Genomic DNA, 12,922 nt, shown 5'->3' with positions numbered 1-12,922 from the left:
CCAGTGTTTCCATCTCAATAAATTCTTTTTTATTCATGTAGTTGTTAAGGAAAAACCCTAGAAGAATCTCTGATTACTTTGATCAGTTTCATGAGCAAAATCATTTTTTTTTTAACTTTAAAAGTAAGACACTTTTTAAAACATTCTATCCTATCCTGTTCCATTCTCCCCCTTTAGACTTGCATAGCCCTCTTACAGGCCCCCACTCCGTATTTTCTGGTCTAGTCTTTGGCCTACCCGTTAGAGTGACCTGTTTGTGAAAATGCATATAAACTTAATTGTGTCACTTACTTGGTCAAACCCATCTTGTGGCTTCCCGTCATACTTAGAATAAAGCTTACTTTTCTTGTTCTTTTCTGACGTATGTGATCTTGCTTCTGCCTACATCTCTGTGGCCTCATCTTCCAACCCTCCTCTCCTTGCGGCAGTCCTGTCTTATTGATTCTTTTAACTATCCTAACTTTTCAAGTCTTTGTACTTGCTGTTTTCTCTGTGTTAGTTCTTGTTTCTCTACATTGTCATATGTCTTACTTCTTACTATCTCATTCACATCTGTGCTTATTAAGTCTTCTGTCAGGACTTACCAGGGGCACCTGGGTGGCTCAGTTGGTTAAGTGGCTGCCTTCAGCTCAGGTCATGATTCCAGGACTCTGGGATTGAGCCCTGCATTGGGCTCCCTGCTCAGCAGAGAGGCTGCTTCTCTCTCTCCCTCTGTCTGCTGCTCTGCTTATTTGTGCTCTCTTTCTGTCAAATAAGTAAATAAAATCTTTAGAAAAATAAGGACTTAACCATTCTAAAATATAAAATAGTGTTTTGCCACATGTGTGCATCTATGTATAGTATCTTCCTGATTTATTCATCAAATTCCTTACATTGATTTGAAATTACATATTGTTTATTTATATATTGTCTCCCCCACTAAAGGGTAAACTCTAAGAGGGCAAACACTTGTTAAATACCCAGCATTTAGAGCAGTGGTAAATAGTGGGTGCTTACCTGTATAAATGAGTTATCATTAATTTGCTGTCTTAAAAAATATGAATAAATAGGTATAATAAATTGTTACATAATATAAATTAATGGGTATGAATACATTTATATAATCTTATAATAGTATGAATAAGTCAATATAGTTCTGATTGGCCCTAACCTTTCTTGGGGTGGAATTTACTACCTTTAAGTCATTAATAGCTATCTTATCACATACTGTGCTCCACGGCTTTAACAGTAAGACTGATTTGCACAGTCTCTTGCATAATGGAAAGACCATCATCTGGAGTGTTATCTTTTTGTATTGTCCTCACTGAATATTCAGTAAGCACTTAGTGAGTGGTTATTCATTTACTTTTTTTTAGATTTATTTATTAGAGGTGGATGGAGGGAGGCAGCGTGCGAGTGGGCATGAGCTATAGGGAGGGGCAGAGGGAAAGGGAGAGAATCTCAAGCAGCCTCCCTGCAATCGTGATCTGAGCTGAGATTAAGAGTTGGATGCTCAACTGATTGAGCCACCCAGGTGCTCCTTGAATGGTTATTCTTAAAGGCGTTGTACTTGGTGCTATATACAAAATGCAAAATTCCTGTCCTGAACATGTTTACCATTGTGAAAGACAGATTAAATAAGGGTTAAAATCTTGGGAGAGGATTGAGGAGGGCTTCTAATCCTGCTGCGGGGAGGATGGAGTTGAGGATAGGCAAAGACTTTTTTTTTTCTTTTTTCTTTTTTAAACTATATGGTGCACTTGTTAGAAAATGGACTTTTTTCTTTTTTGCTTCGGAAGATCTGGTATAGATTTTAGGATTCTCTATTTTTAAGTATCTCAGGTGAGCTTGATAAATAGACTGGTTAGTGGGGGAGAGTACTTTAGGGGAAGTAAATGGTTTTTCTTTTCAGAGTCCAGAAAAAAGTTACCCTTTAATCATCCATGTCATTTCCTGTAGTTTCTATAGGACAAATACATTTAGTCATCAAGTATATTCCTTTGGCATTTTTAAAACAAATTGTTGAATTAATGGTTTAATGAGCAAGTTGAGGAAATCCTAAAGACATTCCATGATCTTAGACAAGGAGACAGAACAGTTTAAGGAAATCAGTTCATAATATAGATTACATATTTAACATGATCCCAATAAAAATCTTTAGTTTTTCTTGAGGGGAGGGGTGGAACTAGACGTGATGATGTTAAAATCCATTTGGTGAAAGTAACTATCATTAAAGTTTGGAGAAGAGCAATGAGAAAATACTGTTTTGGAGTGTAGAACTAATTATAGAGCCCTAGTAATTTATGTGAATAAACTGATAGAACGGTTTTTTATATTTTAAATGTTAGTGTAGAACTAATTATAGAGCCCTAGTAATTTATGTGAATAAACTGATAGAACGGTTTTTTATATTTTAAATGTTAAATTATGTGAATTTGACACAATTAAAGAAGGAGGTCAAATCCGTGGGGGAAAGATAGGATTATTCAAGTAATAGGTTGGTAAAAATTCAAAGTTCTGTATTATTAAAGACCTGACAAGTTGGAAAAAAATATTTCAACACCTATCACAGTGAATTGACCGGTCTTACTGATAATACAGGTGAGCTTGTGGTTCTATAAATACATGTATAAATGACCAAAAACCCAATAGATTATAGTCACAAAATTCAAAGAAAAAGTGATGAAATCATCTGAAAAATGTTTATTTCACTCATAATTATAAATTTAAAGTATAGGGGCGCCTGGGTGGCTCAGTGGGTTAAGCCGCTGCCTTCGGCTCAGGTCATGATCTCAGGGTCCTGGGATCGAGTCCCGCATCGGGCTCTCTGCTCAGCAGGGAGCCTGCTTCCTCCTCTCTTTCTCTCTGCCTGCCTCTCTGCCTACTTGTGATCTATCTCTGTCAAATAAATAAATAAAATCTTTAAAAAAATAAATAAATTTAAAGTATATATAGTATTTTTTTTAGCCTCATTGATAACAATTTTTCAGTTTAATAATACACTTAGGAGTCCCTGAGGAAACAGATATCCTAATGTAATTTTAGTTGTAGTGTCACTTGATGAAATTCCCACTGAAAACACTACATCTGAGACTTTATCCTAGAGGTATGATTGAAAATGCATGAACAATGTGTCATTGTTTGTAGTGACAAAAACTGGTTAGAACTGAACTGCCCGTGGATAGATAGGGTACTAGTTAAATAAATTATAATTAATCCATACAAGAAATACTATGTAGATTTAAAAAGAAAGTTAAAGAATGCTGCACATACTGATATGTTAAAGCTCTGTTATTAGGTTAAAAAAAAAAAGTTCATGACAGTGTGTATAGTGTGCTGTTTTATATGTTAAAAGAGGAGAATAATAAAATAATAAAAGTGTATCTTTGTATTTCTTGTAACTACAGAGAGAGACTAGAAAGATCCACAAGAGACTGACAGTAAGGAGGGTGGTGAGAACTAGATGGATAGGGACTGGTACATTCTTCTGTTAGTTTCATTATTTTGAACCATTCAAAAATTAAATGATTTAATTTAAAAAGTAATTATTATTATTATTTTTTTACCAATTGTGAGTAACTAAAAATTGCATTTTTAAGGCGAATGCTAGTTTAAAGAGTTTTTCTTTATACGTATGTTTATCTATTTATTTTAGATAACATTTTGTGTGTATGTGTGGTAATTAACATTAGAGTATCTGTTCTATGAAGTGACCAGTTGATTTTTCAGTCAGATTATTACAATAATTTGTGAACTAAATTATTAAAAATATTTTGTTCTTTTACAGACTTTTAAATGCAGATTAATCTTTTCTAATTTTTTAGAAAACTGCTTTAAAACTTATTTTTTTTCTTAGGGAAATCACTGTATTATATACAGTAAGAATTATTATTGTAAGAATTATTATATGCAGTAAGAAATAACAAGTATTGGGCATTTCTTGTAATAATGTCAAGTATATGTGATCAAATACTGATTTTATTACATAATTCTTTTAAATCTCTAGCAACATCCGCAAGCATAGACAGAAGTGCCCCTCTAGAAATAGGTCTTCAGAGATCTACCCAAGGTATGTTTTGTCACATATTTATATTGAACTTTGAAAAACTTATTTCAGAACTATGTACTTACTTACTTTTTTTTTCTTAAAGTAAAACGAGCTGCAGATGAGGTTTTAGCAGAAGCAAAGAAACCACGCATTGAGGTAATGGGACTTTATTTTAAATGTGAATCGTAGTATTACTACATTGGGTTTGTATATGAATAAGAATTCTTTTTCATAGTAGTCCCACGAGCTTTTTTTCTGGAAAAATTGTTCTAGTATAATGAATGTTTGATTAATAGTAGTTTGAGCTGTAGTTTAAGATCTTTTACATAGAAGTTATATGTTGGACAGATCACTTTTCTTTTATATCCTTATGAAAGTATTGGGCTAGGTCAGGAGTTGGAAAACTACTTCTGTTAGGAATCATTTTAGTAAGTATTTTGGGCTTTTTGGGTCATTTAGTGTCTGTTCAACTACTCCACCCTGCAATTACAGTGCAAAAGCAGGAAGACGCAATACTTACATCAATTGGCAAGGCTGTATTCCAATAAAATTTTATAAACTGGATGGTGAGCCTACTTTTGGGTTGTAGTTTGCCTACCCCTGGAATAAGATGGTCTGAGAATTTGCTTCACTCTTAAGAACTGTGAACATGAAGTGCTTATTGCAGTTACTTCTTAAAATACTGGTGTGTATTAATATGGCCACCTGAGTGGCTCATTTGAACATCATGCTCCTGGTTTCAGCTCAGGTCATGATCTCAGGGTCTCGTACTCAGCTGGTGTCTGCTTGAGATTTTCTCCCTCTGCTCCTCTGCCCTCCTCCTCTTTGCATGCACCCCCTTCTCTCTAAAATAAATATAAAAGGGCGCCTGGGTGGCTCAGTGGGTTAAACCGCTGCCTTCAGCTCAGGTCATGATCTCAGCATCCTGGGATCGAGTCCCACATCGGGCTCTCTGTTCGGCAGGGAGCCTGCTTCCCTCTCTCTCTCTATCTGCTTGCCTCTCCATCTACTTGTGATTTCTCTCTGTCAAATAAATAAATAAAATCTTAAAAAAAAAAAAATTAAAAAAATAAATATAAAAAAAAATACTGGTGTATTAGGTTACATATTTTTTTGGTGGTGTTTTATAGCCAGCAAGTGGAATACTAATATTGGTAAATAAGGATAGGTCACATGAAATAGGAGCTGTATAAGAAATACAGTTACCTTTAAATAGAAAAGTCATTGAACAGCTATGGTGCTGTGTAAGAAAGTTAAGCCTTAGAAATTCTTATTTTATGATTATGAGGTTATTTATTTACATTTTTTAACAAATCCCAGATCAGTTACATATAAAACTCCCTGACCGTGGAAGATTATGTACTAGAAGTAGCCTTAAAATCTGAGAAATGGGTGCGCCTGGGTGGCTCAGTGGGTTAATGCCTCTGCCTTCGGCTCAGGTCATGATCCCAGGGTCCTGGGATCGAGCCCCACATCGGGCTCTCTGCTCAGCGGGGAGCCTGCTTCCTCCTCTCTCTCTCTCTTCCTGCCTCTCTGCCTACTTGTGATCTCTCTCTGTCAAATAAATAAATAAAATCTTTAAAAATAAAATGAAAATCTGAGAAATGACTGAACTGGTCAATATATCAATTAATAATATAGAAATAGTAGTCATCACTAATGTTAATATTACTAGAAACCATAATCTTTTCCTTTCACACTTGTATAAAAATCAAATAGTTGTACCTTTTGCCTGCTACATAAACACAAAGCATCCATAGTTAAGGATAAAATGGTAACTTTTAAAGGGACAGGGTTGTTGGTAAGTATGTTCTATGTAATCAGTGACAGAATTTGATGCTAAAACAGTACAATTTTGTTCTAATTAATTTTAAGACAATTTTAATTAAGCATACTGAGACATGGACTTGTTATTTCTTAGTTAATCATAGTGATAATTAGCTCATTGTTTTTCCTCTGTTCTTGGTGACTTTTGTATACTTTATGTATATTAACTCATGTAATCCTCAGCCACAGCCTCCTGAAGTTGGCAGTACTATGCATGTCATCAATGAGCAAACAAACCCCTCAGAGAGAGTAAGTTACTTGCTGAGGTTCACAGAACCAGAATTAGAGCCCAGACTATCTGGCTTCTAGCCATTCTATATATACTGACTACAGATTTGGCAGCAGTAATACAGAAGTTTTCTCCAGCTCTCTCTGTATGAAAGAAGGTTATGACCCACTGTGAACAGTGAGTGAATTTAGAAACACTATTTATTTGGAAAAACCTGAATTTTCAGTTAAATTATTTTAAATAAATAGAACATGTTGAAAGTACTAATTTGCTAGGCTACCATTAACTTGGAACATCAGCAAGAAATAGCATAATATAATTCTTTCCAGAGTATTTATAAAGTTACAATGAGTTACATAAACAGTTTTCAGTTTAGTGCATATACGCTGGGAAACTGCAAGGCACTGGGCTAGGAGAGAAACCTTGAGAGCAGAGATTCTGATCTAATCTGATTAATTTCTAGGCTGCAGTTGTCTTTAAAATCAGTAGTCTCCTAAGGAACTTGAGTAATTTGTATTATTACTTTCATTACAAATGGCTAAAATTTAATGCAGCTTGCTAAAATACCATCTTCGCATTCATGTCAGCGTAGTGTTTTAAATGATGTTAGTATTAGAGCATGGATTGGATGGAGCACAACATCGAATATACAGATGCTTTTTATACAGTACCATATTTTGTTAGCCACAGACACTGACTGTGATCCTTATTTTTCTCATTTGTTGAATGTGGACATTGAACTAGATCAAGTTTTGTTTTGTTTGTTTTTAAAGATTTTGTTTATTTGATAGAGAGAGACATAGCGAGAGAGGGAATACAAGCGGGGGGAGTGGGGGAAGCAGGCTTTCCACCAAGCAGGGAGCTTGATGCGGGGCTTCATCTCAGGACCCTGGGATCATGACCTGAGCCGAAGGCAGACGCTTAAAGACTGAGCCACCCAGGTGCCCCTCAAGTTTTGCTTTTAACCAAACACTTTCCAGACTAAATTTTATCTGAAATTCTGACATGCAGGTTAGAGAAAAGCTGAGCTACCAAAGGTTGAACTCAGAGAAATGACCATGGGGCACTTTGTAGGTTATGCCTAATGTTCTAAGGAACATGCTTTGAAAGCACTCAGGTTTTACTTCTGATCCTCAGACATCCTGATGGATCAGGACCTGGGGCAACAGGTGCAAAAACCTATCTCCAAAATGAAATTTTTGACTATGGTGAAGGCGTTTCATAAAATTTAGTGATAAATTTTTCTGAAGAGAAGGAATTTATTTGTGGTATAATACCTTATGAATAAAAGTAGATATGATACATTATGGGAAGAACGTTTAATCTTGGAAAAAAGTTGCTGAAGTTCTTTGGTAAGTTTTTAATCAGTTCTACTCTTATGTGATCCAACATGTATTTATTATTGTCTTTCTGTAACTAGAAGTAATCTTTCAGTCGAGCTGACTTAAGGCCAGCAATGCTTGGAATGTTATAGGCAGGAATTTATGTAAGGAAAAGTTACATGTTTTTGTTGTTGCTCTACAAATTAGGTAAAAATGTAAAATAGTCACTAACCAGTGATTATTTTCAGGATGAAGAGTGTGTGCGCCTTGATAAAGAGAGATTGGCTGCTCGTTTGGAGGGTCACAAAGAAGGGATTGTACAGACTGAACAGATTAGGTAAGATTTTCTGTAGTAGAAAGTGTTAAGTGTATATGGAAAAGGAGATGTTAATACATTATCTACATTTACTTCACCTCTTGCATTCATTATATGCTACTGTGATCTAAGTTCAGAAGATGTGTGGGCATGTTTTAGGGTAGAGGAGATTGAAAGTTTTTTTGTTTTGTTTTCTTTTGTTGTTTGGTAACTTATTAATGCTTGTGGTAAGGAAAACAGTCTGTGATTGGTTCATTCATAAGTGAATTGGCATGGCTGGATTTGGCCCGTGGTATTATTTGGTGATCCCTGATTTTTACTGTAATTAGAATCACTTTATGATTTTTTTCTTGGCACAATATAATGCTTTGGAGTTCTATCCAAACTTAAAAATTCAGTGCCTATTTTTAAAAGCTTTATTCAAGGTGACTGACATAACAATAAGCTGCACATATTTAATATAAGTTGAAAGCTTTCACGTATGTATACATCTGTGAAACCATCATCGTAATCAAGATAATGAATATAGCATCACCCCTATAAATTTCTTATGTACTTTATGATTCCACACTTCTACCTATCCCCATATCCTAACCTTTCTAGGTAACCATTGATCTGCTGTTAACATAAATTAGTTTCTTCTAGAGTTAAGTATAAATGGAATTACATAATATGTACTTTTTGGGGGGGTCTGGCCCCCTTACTTAGCATAATCGTTTTGACATACATCCATATTATCGGATGTATCAGTAGTTTGTTCTTTATTATTGCTGGGTATTTCATTCTTTTCCATTGTATGGACGTAAAACAGTTTGTTTTCCTAGGTACCTGTTTATAGATATTTAGCTTGTTGCTGTTTTTTGGCAGTTGCAGCTCAAGCTATGTTCATTTTGTACAAGTGTTTTATGGACATATGTATTCTTTTCCACTGAGTAAATACCTGGGAGAGGAGTGATTGAATTGTGTACTGTTCTAGATCTGCCTTTTAAAGAAATTATTAAACTTTTCAGAGTGATTGTACCATTTCACTTTTCTACCATTCCTACATAAGAGTTCTAGTTTCTTCACAGCCTTGCAAACTCTTGGTGTGGTCAGGCTTTTTAATTTTAGCTGTGCTTATAGGTATAGGATGGTATCTCAATTGTGATTCTATCTTGCACTTACCTCATGATTTCTTGCACTTACCTCATGATACTATGAGTATCTTGTGTGCTTATTGCTGTCTTACATCATGTTTGGTGAAGTGTGTTCACATTTTGTCCATTTTTTCTTACTGGATTATTTTCTTATTACTGAGTTTTGAAAATTTGTTGTATGTTTTGGTTAAAAATCCTTTTTCAGACAGGGGCTTTGCAGGTATTTCTCCCAGTCTGTGACTTGTCTTTACATTCTCCTAACTCCCTTTTGAAAAGGAGCTTGTTTTGTTTTAATTTTTATAACATCTCATTTATCAACATGTTCTTTTTTGAATTGCGTTTGGTGTTATATCTAAGTTATCTTTGCCTGAACAAAGCCAACAAAAATTGTCTCCTCTTCCTTTGTAGAAAGTTTTTTAGTTCTAGGTTTTATGTATAAGTCTGGAATCTATGTTAATATTTTGTTTGGGTTATACAGCATGGATCAAAATCTTTATTTTTTATGATCTAGATCAGTTTAGGGTATGTGGATAACCCACTTATTTCAGCACTATTGGTTTCCATTGAGTTGTCTTTGCATTTTCATAAAAAATCAGTTGTTAATGTGTAGGTCTGTTTCTGGACCCATTCTGTGCTGTTGATCTAGTAGTCTTTTTGCCTATCCCAAACCGTTTTAATTTAAGTTTTGAAATCAGATGGTGTTAGCTTTCCAACTTTGTACTTCTGTTTCAAGGATGTTTTTCTCTGTTTTAGGTTCTTTACATTTTCACATGAGTTTTGGAATTAACATGTCATTTCCTATAAAAAAGCTCACTGGGATTTTGACTGGATTATATTGAATCAGTAGACCGGTTTGGGGAGAATTGACATCTTAAAAATATTGTGTCTTCTGACTATGAATAAGATGTATTTATTTCTCTGTCTATTAATGGAAAGATATTTAGATCTTCTGTAATTTAACATTTCATAGTTTTCAGTGTGTAGGCCTTATATATCTTTTTGTTGTATTTCATACTTTTTGATACTATTATAAGTGATAGTTTAAAAAAAATTCCAATTCTTGATTTATTGCTAGTATGGAGGTACAATTGATTTTTGGGTGTGGGTCTTATATCCTGCAATCATGTTAAATTCATTGATTAGTTCTTGTAATTTTTTTTTGTAGCTGTCTTTTTTTCTGATTCTACTGAGATAATGGTATAGTTTTCTTGTTGATAATGATGAATTAAATTAATTTTTTGATTGCATTTCATGGATAAACACTACTTCATTATTTTACTACTTCATTATTTTATTAGTTACCTTGCCTCATAACAAATTTTTTTAAAATTTATTTCTTTTCAGCATAACAGAATTCATTGTTTATGCACCACACCCAGTGCTCCATGCAATACGTGCCCTCCATAATACCCACCACCTGGTTCCCCCAACTTCCCATCCCCCGCCCCTTCAAAACCCTCAAATTGTTTTTCAGAGTCCATAGTCTCTCATGGTTCATCTCCCTTTCCAATTTCCCTCAACTCCCTTCTCCTCTCCATCTCCCTGTGTCCTCCATATTACTTATTATACTCCACAAATAAGTGAAACCATATGATAATTGACTCTCTCTGCTTGACTTATTTCACTGAGCATAATCTCTTCCAGTCCCGTCCATGTTGATACAAAAGTTGGGTATTCATCCTTTCTGATGGAGGCATAATACTTCGTAGTGTATTTGGACCACATTTTACTTATCCATTCATCTGTTGAAGTTGCCACATAACAAATTAACCTGAAACATACTCGCTTAAAATACACATATTTATTATCTCACGGTTTCTTTGGGTCAGGAGTCTTGGGGTGATTTGCGTATCTTCTTTGCTTTAGGACCTCTCACAGTGTTGCAGTTCAGTTGTAGGCTTGGTGGGAGAAAGATCTGCTTATAAGCTCACCCATGTGGTTGTTGGTAGAATTTAGTTCTTGACAGCTTGTTAGACTAATACTATAGTTCCTCAGGTGTTATCTAGAGGACTCTCTTGGTCCTTTGCCGCCACATTTGGTCTCTCCATGGATTATTTCACGGAAATAATCTTGAAATAATCTCATCAAAGTGAGCAAGCAAGAGTGCCAAGAGAGCTGTGAAGCAAGATAGAGATTTCTTTCTTTTTAAAAAAAATATTTTATGTATTTATTTGACAGAGAGAGAGAGAGGGAGAGAGGGAACACAAAGGGGGAGTGGGAGAGGGAGGAGCAGGCTTCCCACCAAGCAGGGAGCTTGATGTGGGATTTGATCTCAGGATCCTCGGATCATGACCTGAGCCGAAGGGAGATGCTTAACGGCTGAGCCACCCAGGCGCCCGAAATTGTTTTCTTATAGCCAAATCTTCAGAGCGACACCCTATCATTTGTACATCATTCTATTTGTTAGAAGCAAGTTAGAAGCAAGATTTAGCCTCCCCACTCCCACAGGAACTGGATTATACATGGGTGTGAATGCCAAGAGGTGGATATTGTTAATTATTTCAGTGGCTGCCTACCACAATCATACTGTATTGTTGAATTAGAGTTTTTAAAATTTATACAGAATTTTGTACCCATGTTATTGAGGTCTGTCGTTTCTTTATAATGTCTTTGTGTTTCCTATCAAGATAATTCTGGTCTCAGAATAAGTTGGAAAGTACTTCCTTTTCTTCATTTTCTGGAGAAGTTTGTTTGGAATTGGTATTTCCTCCTGCATTTGGGAAAATTTGATGAAGCTATAAAACTATAGTTTTACTTATTTTCATGTATTTCAGGTAAAGTTTTTAACTGCATATTCAACTTGTTTAATAGTAATAGGTCTATTCTGGTTCTCTCTCTGAATGGTTCTTTGAAGGAAGTTGCCCATTTCATCTACATTGTCAAATTTATTTGCATAATGTTGTTCATGTCCTTTTAAGATGTCTATAATCTATAGCAATGACCCCTTTTTCATTCTTTGATATTAGTTAGCAGTTGATGTTTTCTGTTAATTTCCTTATTGCCTGGCCAAAATTGACCAGTTTTATTGATTTTCTCAAAGAACCAGATTGGGGTTTTCTCTTCAGTTTTTGTTGTTTTGTTTTTTCCTTTTTCTTTTTGACGCTTCAATTTCTGCTCTGATGATAACTTCTTCTGCTTAATCTGGATTAATATGCTGTCTTTTTTTATGGTTTCTTAGAGGGAAATTAATGATCTCAGCTTTCATTCTAAGAACTACTTAATGACATCTCATATTGCTATGCTGTGTTTTCATTTTCATTCAGTTCAAAATTACTGTCTAATTTTCCTTTTGATCTCTTCTTTTACTCATGGATTATGTTCAGTTGAGTTATTTAATGTCCAGGCATTTAGGATTTTCTAGAGATTTTTGTTACTGATTTCCAGTGTGTTCCAAAGTATGGTTGTGTATTATATGACTTTGAATCCTTTGATAAGTATTGAAACTTGGTTTTTGGCCCAAAATAAGGTCTGTTCTGTAGGCACTTGAATGTGTATTCTGCTGTTACTTTGGATTGTCTTAGTATAGTCAACATGGTTGATAGTGTCAGTAGAGTCTTCTATATCCTTACTTGTTTTTTGTCTTGTATTATTGATTATTGGGATGGAATTACTGAAATCTCTGGCTCTGGATTTGTCTATTTTTCTTTGCATTTCTATCAGATTTTGTTCTCTTACTTTGAATCTCTATTATTAGGTGTAAATGTTTAAGGTTATGTTGTCATGATGAGTGGATCTTATTATCATTATGGAATGATCTTTACCTCTGGCAGTATTCTTTGTTAAAAAAAAATCTACTTTTTCTTGTATTGACCTAGACACTCCAGCTTTCTTTTGTCTTCTGTTACCATAGTATATGTTTTTATCCTTTTACTTTAAAAAACAAAATATGGTAAAAAACACAGATAACATTTATCATTGTAGTATTTTAAATGTGTAGTTCATAGCCCTAAGCTCTTTCATATGGTGTAACTGAAAACTGGAATCCTTTTACTTTTAATCTATGTGGTCTTTATAGTTTAAGTCCTTTAATTGTATATGTGGATCTTTTATACTTAATGTGATTAT

At 34.7% G+C, this 12,922-nt stretch overlaps 1 protein-coding gene across 1 annotated transcript in view; it reads left to right on the top strand.

Annotated features, from left to right (window-relative positions):
• Positions 1-12,922, top strand: part of CDC73 (cell division cycle 73) — a 116,147-nt gene that overhangs the window by 6,636 nt on the left and 96,589 nt on the right. Inside the window, exons 4-6 of the mRNA XM_004751502.3 lie at positions 3,986-4,048; positions 4,131-4,183; positions 7,654-7,742. Of these exons, the coding sequence (XP_004751559.1) occupies positions 3,986-4,048; positions 4,131-4,183; positions 7,654-7,742 (205 nt within the window). The remainder of the gene's footprint in view (positions 1-3,985; positions 4,049-4,130; positions 4,184-7,653; positions 7,743-12,922) is intronic.

This window comes from Mustela putorius, unplaced genomic scaffold, assembly GCF_011764305.1.
Source record: "Mustela putorius furo isolate JIRA1106 unplaced genomic scaffold, ASM1176430v1.1 tig00000508_pilon_pilon_pilon, whole genome shotgun sequence".
NCBI classification, from domain to species: Eukaryota; Metazoa; Chordata; class Mammalia; order Carnivora; family Mustelidae; genus Mustela; species Mustela putorius.
Note: the sequence above shows the minus strand (reverse complement) of the source record. Positions and strands in the feature narration are given on the sequence as shown.